The sequence below is a fragment of the Gymnoscopelus braueri genome (assembly GCF_963280865.1).
Source record: "Gymnoscopelus braueri genome assembly, chromosome: 20".
NCBI lineage: Eukaryota > Metazoa > Chordata > Actinopteri > Myctophiformes > Myctophidae > Gymnoscopelus > Gymnoscopelus braueri.
Window position 1 is genome coordinate 20,788,139 of NC_137622.1, and position 20,634 is coordinate 20,808,772.

General features: G+C 43.7%; 1 protein-coding gene across 1 annotated transcript; it reads left to right on the forward strand.

Moving 5' to 3' along the window:
• The first annotated feature begins 344 nt into the window (after window positions 1–344).
• ehd1a (EH-domain containing 1a) lies at window positions 345–16,955 on the forward strand. Its single transcript, XM_080415243.1, has 6 exons — window positions 345–1,214; window positions 6,945–7,042; window positions 12,176–12,417; window positions 13,569–13,739; window positions 14,985–15,149; window positions 15,463–16,955. The coding sequence occupies exons 1-6, from the start codon at window positions 826–828 to the stop codon at window positions 16,000–16,002; spliced, it is 1,605 nt and encodes a 534-aa protein (XP_080271369.1). The 5' UTR covers window positions 345–825; the 3' UTR covers window positions 16,003–16,955.
• The last annotated feature ends 3,679 nt before the right edge of the window (window positions 16,956–20,634 follow it).

A 20,634-nucleotide genomic window follows, 5' to 3' on the forward strand; every position in this document is an offset into this window, starting at 1 on the left:
ATAATGAAAGCGAAAGATAACGCAGAGATGACTCAGATGAGCACGAGTGTCTAAATTTGGATTCATCTGAGTTCCGCTAATAAATTACTCCCAAGGACCTTCTTGGTCGGACCTTTTAGACAAAAGTATTATATTGTTTTACATTCTTTTTGCCTAATAAAATCAATCAATCAATCAAATTCAAATAATTCATTCACACCGTGGCGTGAAGAAGTGAAATAAAGTGTCACACGACCGAACTCATGTGGCCACTAGGGGACGGCCTCGTTGAACCTTTATTGTGAAATAATGACGTTTCCGGGTATCTGCTGCATGCCATCATCGTCATTCTTATGTTACACTTCGTACAGCTGAGCTGACACAGCCGGGTAGCTAGATAGATGCTAGTTGCACAGCAAGCTAACCTCACAGAACCAGGGTTAAATTGACTATACTGAATCATTTACAGTTATTTGTGGACGAGATTAATTCGAAGTTACGTGTGGTTGTGTTACATTTGTATATTGTAGCTATAGCTATCCTAGCTAACGCAAAATCAAAAGAGGGTGTCCTTCTCCGGACGATTGACTGGTTCTGTGTGGCTGTGTGAGCAGCAGAGAGGAGGGTCTGTGTGGCTGTGTGTGTGTGTGTGTGAGCAGAGAGGGAGGGTGGGGACACACAAACTTCCAAGACCTCGCCCTTAGCGTCACTTCATTCCACCAGGCAGCTGCTCTCCTGACACGGTGTGACAAGAAGAACCACACACCGCGCAATTGAACCCGGGTTCACACACAGGAGCTTTTGAAGGACTTGTACCTCCAGTAACAGGACAAAAAAAACATCACCATGTTCAGAAAGAACGGAAAGAAAGACCCCGAGCTGTTCCAGAATGTGTCGGAGGGGCTGAAGAAGCTCTACCGTAACAAACTCTTCCCTCTGGAGGACGCGTATCGGTTCCACGATTTCCACTCCCCCGCGCTGGAGGACGCCGACTTCGACAACAAGCCCATGGTGCTGCTGGTGGGCCAGTACTCCACCGGCAAGACCACCTTCATTCGGCACCTGATGGAGCAGGACTTCCCCGGCATGCGGATCGGCCCCGAGCCCACCACGGACTCGTTCATCGCGGTGATGCACGGCGACCAGGAGGGGCAGATACCGGGCAACGCTCTGGTGGTCGACCCCAAGAAGCCATTCCGCAAGCTCAACGCCTTCGGGAACTCGTTTCTCAACAGGTAAAGCAGAACAAATAGACAATTAAGTTCCCACGCCGCAGTTGAACCATTTAATTCAGTAGGATTGGGATGCATTAATAGGACAACACACAGAGCAATAGAGTAATGAGACATTTTATATTGATAGAATAACATGTAATGTTGATATAATTATTTGCCATTTTGTGTTCAGTACTAGTCCTGAGTGATCCGACGCTATTTACATCACACACTCTTTCAAGTCTCAACCAGAGAGTAAACTACACCTAGAGTGAGTCTAGGTGTAGTTTACTCTTTGGAAGAAAAAAAGTTGCACAATTTTCCCAGGTGTCACTGAGCCAAGTGTGTCAGTTTTTCCCCTTGGTTTCATCATCTGAAGAGAATGTATGTGTGTGTTTAGTGTCAATAGGTAGGTGGAGGTGCCAGTGAGTGTCTGGCACAGACGGTTAAAAGCAGGTTGTTACGTTCCTAATAAACACCTCTATGAATGCTGTCCTTGCTGGAAGAATGGTCTGCCGTGTTGAGGCAGGCTTATTTGTCCCTGCCAACTTGGAATAAACATTGAAATTAAACAATCTTGTAGCGTGAGCTGTGTACAATCACCTCATCCTAAGCACCTGGCAGATTTATTTCACCCGCTGGCAGATTTATTTTCCTTTATATCACAGTAGGGCACCTTGAACATAGGAAATGGTTGTGATTGATGTTGCTAGGCAACATCGTGACCTTTTCCTGTCCTCAGATGTTCGTCTCGCACCCCAGGGCGATACAAATGTTGCCACATCAGTGGCAACCAGCAGGCCACCTCCCTTGTCCACTTGCCTTTAAGGAGTCCTTATTAAATCTTATCTGGAAGGTTTAAAGGTTTTGGTGATTGTCTTGTTGTATGTGACATTGCTTCTTTGATGAGAGCGGTTGTAGGCGTTGTTGAGTCATCAGCTCTTACTGTAGATGTTCAGCCAGCTAGTCAGTCAGAGTGAGTCTGTGCACCTCGTGACCTGGAGTCTTCCTGAGCTCACTGGCTCCGTAGAGCTCTAGCATCTTAGAATTATGACTGAGTGTCACACTGTGTGTCAGTCACTCTGTGAGTCTCCCATGACACAGCAATGGGAAATACACAGGATATTGCTCAAGTTAAGAGTCTTGGCGAAAGGCCAATGGTGACTGGACTTTTTTTGTCGTTCCAGGCCCAAAGTATCCTAGCTTAAGCCTGATTTATACTTAGTTGTGCCTAGTGTCTCACACCAAAAATAGCAGATCTACAAGCTCACAATGTGTTGTGAGGTTGTAGATCAGCTATTTCTGGTACGAGACAGCCATACACAACTAAGTTTAACTCAGGCCATTGGCCGGCAAAAACGATTAAAACACGTTTTTCAAATTGAAGCCCTACTTTGAAGTGCTATGAGATTGTTTATTAATACAGTTAGTCATATGCTGTAGACTATTATATCAGGTGCATACAAGGTGAGCAAGGATTTGTGATCGATATACGTTCATGCTCGATGAAATCAGTCTTGACGCCATGAAGGTTCATGGTCCAGTTTCTTCAATGGGATTATGAATTTATGATGACCAACAACTGGTTGTTTATGTATTCATTTCCTGTGGTGATGCTGGAGGATATAGTGGTATAGTGCCTATCTCCCTTGTGGCCTACGTCATGTCACACACTCACCCTTGACCCCTTTACAGGAGGAGTCAGCCAAACAGATGGCTAGATAATGCATGCAAACTCACACATACACCTAGTTCTGTAGACTGTCATGATCTTAATCTGCCCCAGCAGCTTCAGATTATCAGAAGGGTGATGCAGCCATATGCTGCATCACCCTGCAAAGACAAACAGAACAACACCAATTAACTCAGGATGACACATAGCAATAGGGGGGCAATTCTAAAACATTTTGATTATCCATTATCTTATCATACCCCGTAGAGACAGTAAGAGCACTAAGGTCCCAAATCACAACACACTTAATGCATGTAGCATCAAACAACAATATCATCTCATCAGGAAACTGTCAGATGGCTGTTAGGCACATGTTATCTCTTTTTTATTCCCATACCTAGGAGAGAGGATCATGCCAGCTGAGGGAGGGATGACACTGGGATTGATTGATTGATTGATTGAACATGTTATTAGGCAAAAGAATGTAAAACAACACAGTTACATTTATAATACTTTTGTCTAAAAGGTTTGACCAAAAAAGTCCTTGCGGACTTGTTTCCGTTGGGGTCCTTGAAATTGGCTAGCTAGTTGGTTAACAAACAGCTGATTGAGTAGGATGATTTTAAGATATGTTTGTGTTAGGTCAAGTGTGGACACGTTTGTGTTGGGTCAAGTGTGGACACGACACAGCCTAAATGCTATTTTAATGGTGTATGTGCACCCGAGTGTCTGTGTTGAAAGCTAGTTGTGATCTGTTATCCTATAATGTGTTGTACCTACAGTATTATTATACTGGTCTAGTATCCATGTGGTATGCACTAAGTTAAGTTGTATTTGTAGCTCTGTTTATACATTTTTGCTCTGTGTTGCGTATATCATCATGTATTGTATCATGATGTCCTTGCTAATACACAGTCCTACTTGGCAATTAGGATTAATTCACACAATATACCCTTAAATTCCTTCAGTTATTTAGAATTAGTGTTTAGCCTGCCTGGAGTGCTAAGTGGGTGGTATTTGCACTTTTTGAACACTGTATTGGCAAATATTATGCTCCAGGAAGATAAATCAATCCCAAAAGCAGGACTCAATCCATTTCAAAGAGCAGCCTAGCCCTAGATTTAAACACGCTTTGTTGTGCTTGACTGAACTCAACTATGGACATACAGCCACACAATTCATAACTCATCCCTTAGTAGTCTATAGACCCCAGAAGGAAGCAGCTAACAACTTGTGTAAATATAGGCTATTGTCCATTGTAGCCCCCCTAGTCAAATTGTTGCACTGAATCACATGGTACCACAGGACTGGTTTTCTTTGAATTCAGCCTTTTTTTTTGTGTCAGAGGCACAAAATAGAGGGTCCAATGGTCATACACTGGACTTAAAAGAGCCTATTGTAAATCATGCTGGGTAAGATGTTAGTATTACTCCAGTTGTAGATGTATGGACTCTGTACAGCGCTGTATGTGGAGTCCCAATACATAACCACTGGTAGACATGATGGCATATAACATTATACTGTAGGCCTACATACTGCATGCAAATTGAACCACATTTTAAATTAGGTTGTTTTTGACTGTGCCTCTGTAATTTTCCATTTTCCTTACACAAGGCCAACAGTTGTTTGATTGGCCTCCAAGTATGGTTTGGCTGAGCGTCTCCTTGCACATAAAACTAGATAGTGAATAACTAGGGTCAATTTGATAATTTGCTGGTTTGGGGGCGAAATCATGATACATTTTCGGAATTGTATCAGGCCCTGGGCCTAGTTATATGATGATGATGATGGGTCTATAATGCAGCTCTCTAACCATAGTTATTCAGCCTGCAGATTATCCTTTAACTACCGGACCTTGATAGGTCTGGCACATACCAGAAGCAGTAATTTATGAGGAGAGTAAACAGTGCTAGGTCAGGTGATCTCCACATATACAATATAGTACTCGTGTGATTGAGAAACCTGGATGCTGATGGTTGACTTTATGAATTTCCATGTTTTTCCACTAGTTTCAAATGTATCATCATAGTTTTAATTTGGGGTCCCCCCCCCCCCCCCCCACAGCAATCGCAATGATCCAGACCTCAGATCAGAAAGACTAAATCCTAAATTACGCTTTTGCAAAGAAATAAAGAAAACAAAAAAAAAGTATTTCAAGTCAACTGGAAAAAACGTTTTTTCGCCTAAGCATAAATTACTGACTCTTTGATACCCCTCCTGCCCTCTACTCTGTGTGGCAGAGCAGGCTGTGGGCCCCCATAGTGTGTTTGTGTGCGCTGACTGCTCTCTGTGAGCCAGTAGCCAGCAAGGCCCGAGTCAGCAGAGTGCAAGTTCCGCTCTGGCCCACCCCAGGCCTGCACTGTCCTGATCCGTCCTGTCCCATTCGCAGGCTGTTATTCCAGCACTCTGACTCTGCAACTTTACTTTGATAGGGGCTTACACACACACACAAACACACAGAAAAAGCAGTGTGCATCGTGCGCACACACACACACAAATACACACATCAAGATGTTACAGGAAGCAAACATGTAGAAAAGCGTTGTAGTTGCAATCTCTCTGTCCACGTCCTCAGTGCTAACGCCAGCCAGCCTATTTCCCCTTGTCCTGGGAGAGTTGTGTCTACGGCGCGAGGGAGGGGGTCATAGGACAGGGGGTAGGGTACAAAAGGAAAACCCCATATGTCAATGTGGAGCCTGACGTCCAATCACATGACTGTATGACACAGAATGTTCACCCTGTCCAGGATGCGAGCACCCCGGCCCCACAAATGGGGCGGGTTTCACACTTTCGCCTCACATTATTTCCACAGAATGGGAGTTCAGCCAGTAGGAGATTCTCCTGCCCCAGTGCGTTGCAGGAGTCTCTTGTTTCCGAGTATTCTGCTGGAGAGTTCATCACAGGGTTTTTTTTTTGTTTTGTTTTTGTCTTTGCTGGAGGCTGTGTGTGGAAAATGTTGGGCTAGATGGCTAAGTGGAAAACCTTAGCCAAGATTCCGACTGGATATCATACCCGAAACCGATAGGCTGAGAGAGACAGAGGGGGAAAAAAACGACATGTTTTTGTTTTATTTGGCAGGACGGTTCACTGCAGTAAAATACTATGTATAGGATCACTATATACATGCATGCTCTCAAATGTCTTTGACTTTTTGTTTGTCCTTGAATTTTTTCCCCCTTTCCCTGCATGTGGTATGAGACCTCTGTTAGAGGTTGTGGTGTGTGTGTGTGTGTGCGTGCGTGTGTGCGCGTGCGCCTGCCTGCCTTCCCTGACTGCGGTTGCCGCAGGAATGTAAAGACCGGGTTCTCCATGTCTGACCTTGTGTCTCTAAGCTTATGTTTTGAATATTAGTTCAGAGTGACTGAATGAGCGCTAGAGCAAGGAGGACTCTGAAGCGTGGGACTGGTCTTACAATCGCCCTCTTTGTCCTCAGTACGGTACTCTGAAGGTTCTTTGCAGCCCGCTCATCATTCATAACATGCGATTTATCTGTGTGTGCGTGTCTCAGCTGGACAATGCCACACCCCCGCTTAGCCTTTTAAAGTTTAAAACCCCAGAGCTGAATTGAAACCATTGTACTTAGGGTGACTTACTGACTTTCATGTTTCCCCAATATTCACTTTGTATGTGTCTCCACGGTGCCAAATATGACACAGTTATCACATTCATATATAGTCCTAGTTTACACACAAGTAACGTACAATAGGCCAAGGGTGAGTGTTAATTCAGTTCATGCACAACCCCCACCCCACCACCTCATGGAGTTTCAAGGGGAAACACCATTTCCACAACTCATGCGGGACTGAATCTCACAGGAAGCCAGCGCCCTTTGTGCTCCAGTTGTCTTTTCCAGTGCAGTCATTCATTCCACCGCAAGCCAACCATCAGTGAAAAGCGGACAGGTCTGTTTTAATGCCAAGCTTGTGTATCAACATTCTCACCTGACCGGTTCTGTCTCCCGTCTCCCTCCCACCCATGTTCCTTCTCTCCCTTTCCCGCTCTGTTACTTTCTGTTGCGCTCTCTCTCTTGCTATCTCTGACCCCCCCCCCCCACCCCGCCCCCCCTACCCACCCACCAGGTTCATGTGTGCCCAGATGCCTAATGCAGTCCTGGAGAGCATCAGTATCATCGATACTCCTGGAATCCTTTCTGGGGAGAAACAGAGGATCAGCAGAGGTATTTCTAACACACGCACGCCAACTCTCTCGCTCTTTTTCTCACACACTGCACACGGAACCCTTCCTTAGTATTTGTATACCTACTTCTCAAGAATCTGCACACACCTGATCCCAAGCCTTTCAGTCACATATGCTCAGGGAGGCCCAGAGTAAACATGTTCCATTATGCAAACATACTCAACAATCTACATATTCTTGTTTTTACACTCTCTCTCCCCCCTTCCTCCTTGTCTTCTTTTTTGTTTTGCACTTCTCTCTGGTATTTTGTCCATGAAAATGCACTCTGTCATCATAATCTCTCCTCTTGTCACTCACTCTCACTCTCACACACAAACACACACACAGTCTCACTCACACACACACACACACACACACACACACACACACACTTCTGTCCTGGTCGTATATTTTTTTCCCTCCGTACCTTTCTCTCTATTTTTGTCTTTCTGGTATTTTCAGGAAATAAATGATTCCAGAGAGAATAATTCTCTCACTGAAACAATTCCTTCACTTCCAGGGTCACTTAAGTGTCACTACAGGCTACAGGCCCTCTGCCATTCAGTGTGCTGACTGCATAACTGCCACATCCTGGGTTTCTTCAGGACATGTGATAACATGTCATCTTTCTCTGCTACCCCTTCTTTCAACCAGGAGCACATTTTCCATCCCCTTTTATGTTGCTGAGTTTTCAGAATGGCAAGAGAAGGTATCAGGGGAAGTAAACATAGACTTCTGCTTTTTGTACCTGCTCTTTACAACAGTATGTAATGTGTCCTCTTACAGAGGACACATTACATACTGTTGCAGAGCATGATGTGACAGTTTGTTTTCTACTTTGGCGAGGGTAAGCTGAGTAATGCAGAGGTGTAGCCAAAAACAGTGGCCCGTCTTTATGGACTCCAATTTCTCATAAGCATAAGAGAGACGGAGGGACTGAATCACAAGGTGAAGGAGAATGCAAAGGACATAGCAGGACAAGAGAAAGTGCATGAAGGATCTCTGGCTTAGACCCTGAAAGGCCAATGAAGCGACTGTAAACAGACAAGCGTCAACGTGCATAAGTGGCTTCTGATAAGCCAGACAAGGAAGTGTGTGAGTCTGCAGTGACTTGTGTACGCTGAGGTGACCCTTTCCAGACTTTGAGGCTCAGTAGAAAGAGAAGTAACCTGAAGCCAGAGAATACCACATACCTTAGACAATTATGGCTCTATTGATACATACTCACTCTCTCCTACTGTATATTAACACACTCACACAGTCCCCACTCTGTCACTTACCTAGACGCACGCACGCACGCACGCACGCACGCACGCACGCACGCACGCACGCACGCACGCACGCACGCACGCACGCAGATATATAGATGGATACTGTGCAGGCATACATTTGGAGTCGCACTCATCCATGCAGTACACACAGGTTCTCTCACTCTTCCTGTTTCATTGCACGTAACACACACACACACACACACACACACACACACACACACACACACACACACACACACACACACACACACACACACACACACACACACACACACTATCTTCATATCTGTCTGTGTTTCTGTATAAACACAGATACAGTATTGTACTCCACAGGCATACTGTACCATATGTCTACTATAAACATGGCTGACTGGATTGTTCAGCTGATGTATGACAGGCCTGTGTGTGCATTTACAAGGAATGTACTGGTGTGGGGCTGATATCAGACTAAAACATAGTAATGGCATGAGTAAGAGAATTACACCACTTGGAGAATATGATGCCACACCATTTGGAAAATATGATACCACTGTTGCCGCACCTTTTTCCACTGATAAAAGGACGTTGAGACTTATCTCTATTACCACAGTAACAATGGGTTATATTGTTCAGTGTTTCTTTAACAAATGGTGGAGGCTGTTCACAAAATATAATTGAGAGGATCAGCACTAAAGTAGCAGCCAATTTCTAATGGTCATGTATTTGGATCGGTTAGATGAAAAAGTTGTATGGGCACATTCCTGGCTCACACGCACACGTGTGTGCGCTAGCAGTTGTCAATGTGGTCTTTAGTAAAGCAGGGGCCAGAGTGGGGAGATACCAGACCGTAGGGAGAGCAGCTGTCATTGTCTGCCCGCACAGGGATGTGTGTTGAAAGCAGCCATTTGACAGAAGCAGGGAATGTCCTCAGCTGTGTCCCACAGGAATGTTGGACACTTTTATCCCCATAACATCTCTCTCCCTTTCTCTTTCTCTCTCTCTCTCTCTTTCACACACACACACTCACTCACTCATATTCCCTGACTCTTTCTGTGGATTGTTACTGTACTCCTGCACATCTTTCTCTTTCACTAGACTTGATTCCATCTTGCTACTACTCACTTGGTTTCATTTTCACTTTGGACCCTCTTCCCCCCTTTCTCTTTGTCTACCTCCTCTTTCTCACAGGCACACACACGTACACATTCACTGGCACAGACAAAAGCTCAGTCTGTTGGAATGCGTGTGCAGCAGATTTGGCACTGATTGTATGGCAGCTTAGATATTTAGACCAAGAGCATTCTTCTCAGATCAGATGATACAGACACTAATCAAAACCATAATTCTATCCCTCTCTCTCCCCAACTCCATAAAATGAGGTATGCTCAGAAAAATGATGTGTTATCATTTTCTCACTGTTTCAATTCTTCTTTCAGAACTGGCCAAAGGCATATAAGTGCATAGTATATTTTTTGAATAGGTTAGCGATGTGTTTGTAGAACACCTCATGCGTGGGTGTGTCATTTCCTGTTGTAATGCGTTTGTGGTGACAATTGCATTACAAATGTATCACAGTGATAGCTTTTCAGTTATCTCTAAACAAGCACTTTGTAGTGAAACCTCTTCCGTCTCTCATTCAAATTCCTTATCTCTCTTTGTCCTCCATTTCTATCCCTCATTTCTTTTCCCTTTTGAATGTACCTTTCCATTTAATCTTAACTCTTATTTAAATACACCCGCTATAAGGTGAAGAGAAGACGGTGGAGAACAATGTACATGACTTGGCACATAAACATCTTTACAAAGTCTCCCATGTATTCGCCAATATGAAGGTTTAGTGATACTGCGCCCCTCCTCTGGAGGCTTGGATAGCGACAGTAGCATACTTGGCTTCAGACACAGTTCTTATACTGTTTCCTTTATTACAGTGGTTCTCAAAGTGGGGTCCAGGGACCCTCTGGGTTCCCTGAGGGGGTTCTTACTAAATCTGAGAGTTATGGGGGTTCTTGATATTAAAAAGTTTGAGAACCACTGCCCGTACACCTTCCTTAAGTGAACCGACTTCAATGTTATATTTAAAGCTCCATATCCTGAAGTTAAATGGGTCTAAACTAGCTACGTAAGCTGCTGCAGAGCTTGATTTGTGTAGAAAATATATTGTTTTTCTTTCAAGTTGATGACAACCAAATGCTAGTCAACAAGTGAGTAGGGAAAAACCCCAAACTTGTTTTACAATGAATAAATTCCTAACCAATGCCAGTTGCAGTCCTGACAGTGAATCAGCGCCATGCTCTATGATGTCACTGTTTTCCAAACAGTGGGACCAATTTTTATGGGTCGCAAGTAAATACCCCTTTATTTTTTTTGTTTCCTAAATTTAGTTTTTTAATTATTATTGTTTCAGAAGATTTTCAAAAAAAGTTCAAAACAAATTCAAATGTTTTTCAAAAGAATTCCATAAACATTCATCAGAGGGGTGAAAAAATACTTTTAAGAAGTAAAAAGATCTATGTGCGACGTGTTGTGAGCTTGTAGATCTGCTATTTTCACTAGTTTGGGTCCGGGGAGACATAAAAACTCTTTTGGTTTTTGAGCTAAAAAGTTTGGGAACCACTGCTCTATGTTCTAAACTGCCCACAATGCAATCACAGTGCAATCGTGGAATGAGCAACACAGCTAAACGTGTTGGTAGCGCCCCCAATAAATGTGCCAAAATCCCCCAATATGCTTCTGTTGTCACTCAGGTGACTGGCACAGGTGTGTGACTGGCACCTAAGGGCATATTGGGTCATGCAACTTTGTTTGTTTATGCTCCAAGCAGCAGCACTGCCCCCATGGAAAGATTTGTCATGAAAACATTGCAATAGGGAAGCATGTTCCGTTATGCAGAGTGTCACCATTATTTGGTGTCAGCCCTGGTACCACTTCCCAAACGTAAGGATTGTGCAATCGTGGAATGAGCAACACAGCCAAACGAGTGGGTGGCGCTTCCAAAAACTTGCCAAAATCCCCGGGTCTTGAGAGTATGGGTCTTGCAACTTTGTTGAGTTTGTTTGTGCTCCAAGCAGCAACACTGCCCCCATGGAAAGATGCTACGTTTGTCCCTTCAGGATAAGGCCTCTGCAATAGGGCAAGTTAAGCTGGTGTTCCGTTACGCAGATTACGCATTATTTGGTGTCAGGCAGCCGTGGTAACATTTGCTGCCAGGTGTATGCCAGTCACAGGTGTGTGACTGGCACCTGAGCATGGGTCCTGCAACTTTGATATCTATCTTGCCTGTAAATCTCTGGAAGAAAATGGTTCCTCAGTGAAGCAATGTTGAGCAACCGGTCTTCTTGGGTTGTTGTTTTCCTTTGACTTCACCAGTCTCACAGAACTTGGTCTTAAGTTTGGAAGTGGTACCAGGGCTGACACCAAATAATGGTGCCACTCTGCATAACGGAACATGCTTCCACTTGCCCTATTGCAATGTTTGCATGACAAATGTGCCATCTTTCCATGGGGGCAGTGCTGCTGCTTGGAGCACAAACAAACAAAGTGCCAGTCACACGCCTGTGACTGGCACCTGAGTGACTGGCAGATCACTCAAAACAAGAGCGATTATCAACAGAAGCATATTGGGGGATTTTGGCACATTTATTGGGGGCGCGCTACCTACACGTTTAGCTGTGTTGCTCATTCCACGATTGCACAATCCTTACATGCTGTACCTCGTGGTAAAGGTGACTAATCAACGATAAAAATAATATAAAATACAATACCAATTGGTATTATTAAAGGGGGGAAATAATCGCCCAAAGTTAAGTTTCCGAACTTTTTGTGGGCAGTTTATGTTCAGCTCTTGGGGGGATAAAAACACTAATTATGCCCCTTTCCACCTCTAGGGTATGACTTTGCTGCCGTGTTGGAGTGGTTCGCTGAGCGTGTAGACCGCATCATCCTCCTGTTTGACGCTCATAAGCTGGACATCTCTGACGAGTTCTCCGAGGTCATACGAGCCTTGAAGAACCACGAGGACAAGATGCGCGTGGTACTCAATAAGGCCGACCAGATCAGCACACAGCAGCTGATGAGGGTCTATGGCGCCCTGATGTGGTCCCTGGGAAAAATCATCAACACGCCTGAGGTAGGCACCCCTCTTTTAGGTTCTTCTAAGGCAGAGTAGGGGTTTCTTTTAAAGGGAAACCATGGCATTTCCCCCTTTTATTCAGACAATGATGATGTTGTTTTTTCACACATAAAAATAGAAAACTGCACGTGTTTTCAATTTTCTAAAACAAAAACAGCTGTAGTTTTATATTTCCATCCATTTTCTTCTACAGCAATGTCTGGGTAGTATTGTTGGCTAAACACAATGAAGGTACAATTTCTCCAGCTACATACATTTTCACAAAAACTGATAATTGCACAACAGTGATAAAGTAGCTGGCAAAGGATACACAGTATGTAACCTCCGCAGCCATATTTGACCAGTGTTGAACTGGTGTCAATTCTCTACCATGAATACAAGCTTGTGCCTTGTGAAATCAGTTGTGGGAATAGTTGTTATCTTCATTTAACAATTTGCACATGGTTGGTGAGGTCACCGAAGGTGTGACAGGGCATTGTCAGCAGTCTGTCAATTCTAAGAAGGAAGAATGCGGCCACAAAAAAACTTTTTAGTGCATAGGCTTGCTCAAGGGTACAGTGATAAAAGAAGAAGGTAAGCAATCGTAATAAGAGGGGTCGTCCTGGACCAGATTTTTGATGTGACAGGTGTTCAAGTGTAGGACATTTGGAAAGCTCCCAAATGTGGACAATGGAAGTGAAGTGGCAGCGTTACAGGTTTTATTACCACATATTAATTTATATAGATCATGTGAAATCACGTGGCCTACCATGTCTTATGATTAGTTTGGTTAATGTTTGGACTATAGTGATAATCATAAACCAAACCCAGACTGTAACCTTTGGATGGTCTGGATAATTATTCACTGACATTGGAAGAGCAGTGTACTACACACCCACTCTACGCGAGCACAGTGTGCATAAAAGTGCTTGTTATTATTCTGCGTTGATTTATTGTCAACCTGACCATCCTGTGTACATCTCTTGACATCCTGAGTGTCTTTTTTTTGGTACACGTAAGTATTTCCGTGGCCATTTGCACTACATACCTCGACTGGACAGTGGCGTCAACATGCCTGAGACCCATGTCAAGAATTTCCTTCCCCTGGGGGTGTTGACTGAAAACGACAACTTGATGGGGAGTAATCTAACTGTCAAACTTTATTCCAGGTGGTACGTGTGTATATTGGCTCATTCTGGGCCCAGCCGCTATTGGTCCCTGACAACAGGAAGTTGTTTGAAGCAGAGGAGCAAGACCTGTTTATGGACATCCAATCCCTACCACGCAATGCAGCGCTTCGCAAGCTTAATGACCTCATTAAACGGGCGCGCCTCGCCAAGGTTAGTCCTTCTCGCAACCTGGTTTGAAGCCGTCTTGAGGCACTTTACTGCATGTTATCCCCTCTCTCCCCTGCCTTTTCTTTCTCTCTCACTGTATCTGTCTGTAACAAAGCATAAAATGCCCCAAAAAAGTACAACTTTAAAATAAAAGTCTGGACATTGGACAACAACGGTGTGACTTCATGTGGATCTTAGACTTCTTGTGGCCCGTCTATGACGTATAACTCAGTTTTTGGGAAAGGTTTCACTCTTATTCAACTGCCTTTCACTTCCCTATTGACGGCTAGGCTCCGAAAGAGAGCCTATAGTAGTTAAATATTTCAAAAAGTGGAATGTTAGCCTAGTGACAGTGTGCTAAATCAATTTGGCGCTGATCTGTCCAGCGGTTTGGGATGGGTCAGAATAATCGAATATATATATATTGATTTCTTTGTAAAAAAAATCTGTTGCAACGGCTATATTGTCATCCAAATATTCAAATAATCGTTATTAATAGAATTATAGTAATCGAATTCCACTTTTACACATCCCTACCAGCGGTAGGACAGACGGACAAGACAGAAGCTCTCATAGACGGCTTCGTCTCTTTCAGTGTGTGTGTGTGTCTGTCCCGGGCATAACTCTGAATGCATCTGACTGTTTGGTCTCAAAGTTGGTGTGTGTGTCTCTCATATGACCGATGAGGACCGAAAAACACCTATATCATGAATATCTGTATCTGTCAGCACACAGGTCTAGACACAGCACACAGGAGAAAGACACAGAAATTATTGGTCTGTTTGGGAGATTGTATGCATCGCCTTCCCTGATTGGCCAACCCAAACCGCCATCTTTACGGATTGGCGAAGTGTCACATATCGTTTGTGCCTGGCTAACCCTACCCGTTGGCTTAACTTATTGGCAGAGCGTTGCATAACATTTGTACCGTATATATTCCTATATAAATGAAACGACTTGTGTTGTTCCCGGAATGGCCCCAGGCTTTGCCCCCACCCCTAATTTAGGTTAGATTTTATAGTGGATGGAGCAGAATGGCAGTCAGGTTGGGCTGTACCCTATCCCAAATATGGACCTATATGTCATACAGTAAATACCGTCTGAGATTTCTGATGTCATAGACTGGCCAGATGAAGTCCGAGTTCCACATGATGGGAGCTATGCTGTTATTCACCCCGTCTTTATTATTTCTGTTGAATATGTAAAGCAATGGGAAAGTGTCAATCTGTGGTTTGATGTGCTGTCCAGGTGCAAGCCTATATCATCACCTCCCTGAAGAAAGAGATGCCCAGTGTGTTTGGGAAGGAGTCCAAAAAGAAGGAGCTTATCGCCAACCTGGGCGAAATCTACTTGAAGATTGAAAAGGAACACCAGATCTCACCTGGAGACTTCCCCAACATCAACAAGATGCAGGTGAGATGACATTTAAACAAGTTGCAGGGGTTGTAGTTTAAAAACCAAAGGGAGTGGTGTTGTGAAATATACCGATATTGGTTTTGGAGTAAAATGAACTTCCAACCTTTACACTTGCTCCCCTCTCTGCCCTCTTCTTCCTCCCCTTGCCCCCCTCCAGGGCAGGATGGAGATGAGATTTATTTTTCCTGGTGTCAGGAAATCCTGCTCCTTGTGCACTTACTCCCCTTGGTAGCCAGGCAAGACAGATCTATTTCCATCACCAATTCCTGTTTTTTACCTCAATCCCTCCCTTTCCTTTCCCTCATTTTAGGATCTGCTGAACGGCCAGGACTTCACCAAGTTCCAACCGCTGAAGCCCAAGCTGCTGGAAGCCGTGGAGGACATGCTGGCCAATGACATTTCCCGCCTTATGGCCATGGTTCGCACGGAGGAGGCCAACATGCCCAGCCAGGTAGTGAAGGGTGGAGCCTTCGAGGGGACCCTGAGCGGCGGGCCCTTCGGTCACGGATATGGCGAGGGGGCCAGCGAGGGCATTGACGAGCTGGAGTGGGTGGTGGGCCGTGATAAGCCCACATATGATGAGATCTTCTACACTCTCTCTCCCATCAATGGTAAAGTGTCGGGCGCCGCGGCCAAGAAGGAGATGGTGAAGTCCAAGCTCCCCAACACAGTCTTGGGGAAGATCTGGAAGCTGGCAGACGTGGATAAAGACGGCTTCCTCGATGATGACGAGTTTGCCCTCGCTAACCATCTGATCAAGGTTAAGCTGGAAGGTCATGAGCTTCCTGCCAAGCTGCCTGAACACCTGATCCCCCCATCCAAGCGTGGGGTGGTGTTGGAGGACGAGTGATCCAGAGCAGAGACAAGCGGCCTGGAGACCAACCGTGTCACACAGCCTTGCGCTGTACTTAGGGCAGTGGTTCTGAAACTGGGATCGGGAGACCCCCAGGGGTCTTCCGGGGGTTGCAGGGGCTCCCCAGTACGAGGATAAGTTTAATTTCACAATTATTTCACCAGCTAGAAGTTGGCCTAATGAGAGAATCTATAGAAATGACTATTCAGATCAATAGATTATTAGATGTTTCTCTCTCCACTGTTATTGTATCTCCCAACTACAGCATAGACAGTTGTAGAATTCTGTACTAAATCTATTCTAACAGCGAAAATCTTATGTTATGGGGGTCCCTGCCACAAAATATTTTCAAATGGGGTCCATGGCCTAATGCATATCCAATTCAGGCCTTCTCTATCAACTGCACCTAAGCACCGTGCTAGGCTGGCAAATACGTAAATGAGCCATGAGCATTCTGAGCTAAAATGCTGTCGGTCTCCAGGCTTCCTAACGCGCACCGTGAGGAGGAATTGCTGTGATCATTTTCACCAGAGATGGACTGGAGGGTCAGAGGATAAGGGAGGGAATGGGTGGGGGGGTTTATGTGTGCATTATGGAAGAATTATGTCATTTGACAAATGAAAGGAGAGGTTTGAGTTGCCAGCTGATGGAAGGACAATGCTGGATCAAGTGATTCATGTTGGAGGGTCAGTGGTTGCATGATTTGGACACGAATTTGTACATCCTGTGTAAAATATGTCTGATAAGTATACAGTCCATATATTATGTTGATCCAAAGAAACATAGCTTTTTTCCCCTTTTTTAATTTGGAGAGGAAAGAAATCCAATCAGCAGTTAGAATTGCTTTATCTATATTTTTGTATTTCCTGACTGTTAACTTTGAGGATGTTTCCAAATGCTTCCCTTTTCATTATTTTGCCAGATAAATAAAAAGGAAATATTTACCATCAGTCATTTTGGTTTATTTATTTATTTAGAAGTTTTAACCTTTACATTTCAATGTTGTTATTATTTGGACATATTTTTGAGATTATTAAGCTTTAATATATCTTTTTTATATTTTCATTAGAATCAAACATTGTGACCCAAGCAGACCTTCCACAAATCCACCTGCAGTACTCTGTTTGGACTGCAAATCTTCCTCACCTGGATAAAAAAAAAGTACAATTAATGTAATCTAACATTAATGGGTTACAAAACAAACAAACCCAGAGCTTCTCCTTTGTTTGAATAAAATATCCTATACTGCCCTCTGTAGGTTGTCAAACCAAGCAGCAATAGTAAGTGGTGGGAAGTAACTAATTGTACTTGAGTACCATTGTACTCAAGTACAATGGTTAGGTATTTTTACTTTACATGTAGGCTACTCAAGTACCGAGTAGGCTTACGTGTACTCAAGTACTGTACTTAAGTACAATTGTTAGGTATTTTTTACTTTACTGGAGTATTTACAAATTTCAATACTTATATAGAACAGAACAGTGACAGGGATGTTTCTCATGATGTTAGCCAGCGAGGGCAAAATTAAACTTGAAACCTTGCAGCTACTATATATTGAAATAGGCTAGACCAGGGTTGAGTCCAAAACCACATAGGCCTACATAGTATGCCAATTACTTTTTAGTTAACCTCGCGTCACCGGTCTTTCCACCGCGGAGGAAAGCCTGGTATTTGTTCTACATTACATTACATTACATTACAGTCATTTAGCAGACGCTTTTATCCAATGCGACTTACAATAAGTGTATTCAACATAGGTAGGGAACGAAAACTACTAATCACCAGAAGTCTTTAGTGCATTTTCTGCAAAAACAAGCAACCAAGAGTATACCGAGCGCTAAGGTAAAAGTGCAATATATCAGCTACCTATTTCCTTAAACAGATGAGACAAAATAGCTAAGTCAAATGAGCATGAGCTAAAACAATTCAGTGTATCGACTAAACAAGATCCAATAAACAATACAACAATAGAAAACAAGCGTTCGTACAACTAGTTAACAACAAGTAGGTCAGGCAGAGAGGAAGGATAGTGTTTCCTGAAGAGGTGGGTTTTCAACCTGCGGCGAAATATGGGCAGTGACTCTGCTGTCCTAACATCAGTGGGAAGTTCATTCCACCACTGTGGGGCCAGAACAGAAAAGAGTCGTGACCGTGTGGATCGGCCAGAAGGACCCTTGAGTGACGAGGCAATCAGTCATCAGGCTAGTCTAAAACTAGCCGTGTGATACGATTTGGATCGAATCAGAAACCCGAAAATGGTATTGATCCCAGGCTACTTTTTAGTGTGTCCAAAGTGCAACCCTACCGCTTAGTAGATGCTAAATAGTAGGCTGAAAATAGCAGACTGTGTGTAGTATGTTGTACATTAGTAGCCTATATGCTTTCGGCTGCACTGCAGGCTTCACCTTACATCCACCTTATACACCGGCTGCACCTGCTGGTCTTTGCATTATCATTCAAACTAGAGGCAGCGTAAGAACTCTGTCCAGCTAAACCTTTTACAGAGAGAAATTTAAAAATTATAATTCAAAAAGATCTTATCTTAGTCCTCCTATAGTTCAATGCTGGAGTATTTCAACTTAACTTTACTAACTGAAGGCTAACATACAAAAGAATCCTTCAACAGTACTAAGAGACCACTGTTGAGAGTGACTGAGTGATGGTGACGTGGTCTAATGATCAGATGCTCAGCACAGACATTCTATGTTATAATCCCAGTCCTCCTTTAGTTCAATGCTAGAGTACTTTGACATTTTCAAAGCTAAAGTACAAAAGCACTAGAAGACACCTGCTGTGGGCCCACGGGTGCCGTAGCGCAGTTGTGTGGTGTGTTGTGCTCTATCCGTTGCCTCTGCTTCAGACAGTTTGCAGGTTCACGTCCCATGTCATCAAGGTAGGCCTACTGGAGGACCATCGGGGGAGACCGCATCCCCCCCTGTTTACTGAGAAGTAAAGGTGGGGGGTTATGTCTGGAAACCATGCTAAAAAAACATCTTATGATGGTTACAGGTTTTAGCTAGTTTTAGCTGGTCTTAACTAGATTTAGGCTGGTTTACCAGGCTGGTCAAATTGGTCAGGCTGGTCTTGCTGGTTTGTCAGTATAGTTGGTCAGCTGGTCACCCAGTCTAAACTGGATTCTGCTGGCTGGTTAGCCAGCTGGCTGGCTGGAATGACCAGCAAAGCCCAGCTTACTACTAGCTGGGATTTGCTGGTCAGTCCAAAAGAGCACTTCCCAGACCTACTGTAGTTAAATGCAAAACTGGTGAATGTTTCAATGTTGACATACAAACAAACACTTCAAAACCACTAAGTGAATATCTGGTGTAGTATACTCAAGGCCCTATCCTGCACGGCGCCTTATGCATAATCATATAAGGTATTTTAAGAGGGTTTAGGACCCATCCGTGGCGAAAGTTTTTCTTTCTGTCGTGAAAATTTGTCTTTCGCTGTGACGCCATGCTGTGGAAATCACGCCCATAGGCTAAGCTCTGCAGGACGTGCCGTGATTGGCTAGCGAGACACATGATGAAATGTATTTCAAATTCAAAGACGTGCTGTGATTGGCTAGCGAGACGCATGATGAAATTAATAATAATGTACAAAATTTAAGCACGTCACTTCGCAGGACGTGCTGTGATTGGCTACCGAGATGCATGATGAAATTAATAACTCATAAATAGCACCGCTCACTTCACACTGGGTGTGATTTTTTTTTTTTATTATGAAAAACATTTTGAAATAGTTAAACAAGGGAACCAGGGGACCTGGTACTGCCAGACCCCTAGTGGTTGAAATCTGAATGGCCGGAAATCTGAATGGCCGACAGAGCACTACGTCACGCTAAGCTTGGCCAATCAAGAAGAGGGACATGTAATACAGGATATATTTTGTCCATATATGGACAAAAACATTGACCGGGAGGAAAAGAGGGACCGACAAAGCCTCATGTTTTTGTCCATATATGGACAAAAACATTGACCGGGAGGAAAAGAGGGACCGACAAAGCCTCATGTAGGCCTGACCCCCTGGGTCTGGCAAAAAGCCGATCTACAAGCTCATAACATATAGGTGTAGATATTTTCACTATTTTAAAATGTTTTTCAAAATACCAAAAAATGCCTAATAAGGGCATAAGGGATAAGGCGCCACACAAGATAGGGCCCTCAGTCTTTCAGGAGAGAGTTTCCATTGTCAAGTCCCAGGCCATCTGTAGTTGAACCAAATGCTAGAGTACTTTAAAGTTTTGCCAGCTTTGTCCAGCTAAACCACAAAGAACAACTCAAAAGCACTAAAAGACAAATCCGGGGTTGAACAGGAAAGTTACATAATGAGGCTTTAAATGCTGAAGTATTTCAACTTTACTAACTGAATGCAAACATACAAAGGAACACTTCAAGAGTGCTAACGGACACATGTTGAGAATAAATAACTGAGTGATGGTGTGGTGGTCTAATGGTCTGATTTTTGGCACAGAGAGTCCATGTTCAAGTCCCATAGTTCATTGCTGGTGTACTCTGAAATTTTGAAGGCTAAACTACTTAAGAACTCAAAAGCTCTAAAAGACATCCAGGGTAGAGCAGGAAAGTTACATAAAGCAGCTTTAAATGCTGGAGTATTTCAACTTTTCTA

Excerpts from the sequence above, each read along its gene's own strand:
- ehd1a (XM_080415243.1), top strand. The coding sequence starts at position 826 with ATGTTCAGAAAGAACGGAAAGAAAGACCCCGAGCTGTTCCAGAATGTG. Across the intron at positions 1,215-6,944 it reads GGGAACTCGTTTCTCAACAG|GTTCATGTGTGCCCAGATGC; the intron begins GTAAAGCAGAAC and ends CCCACCCACCAG. Across the intron at positions 12,418-13,568 it reads AAATCATCAACACGCCTGAG|GTGGTACGTGTGTATATTGG; the intron begins GTAGGCACCCCT and ends ACTTTATTCCAG.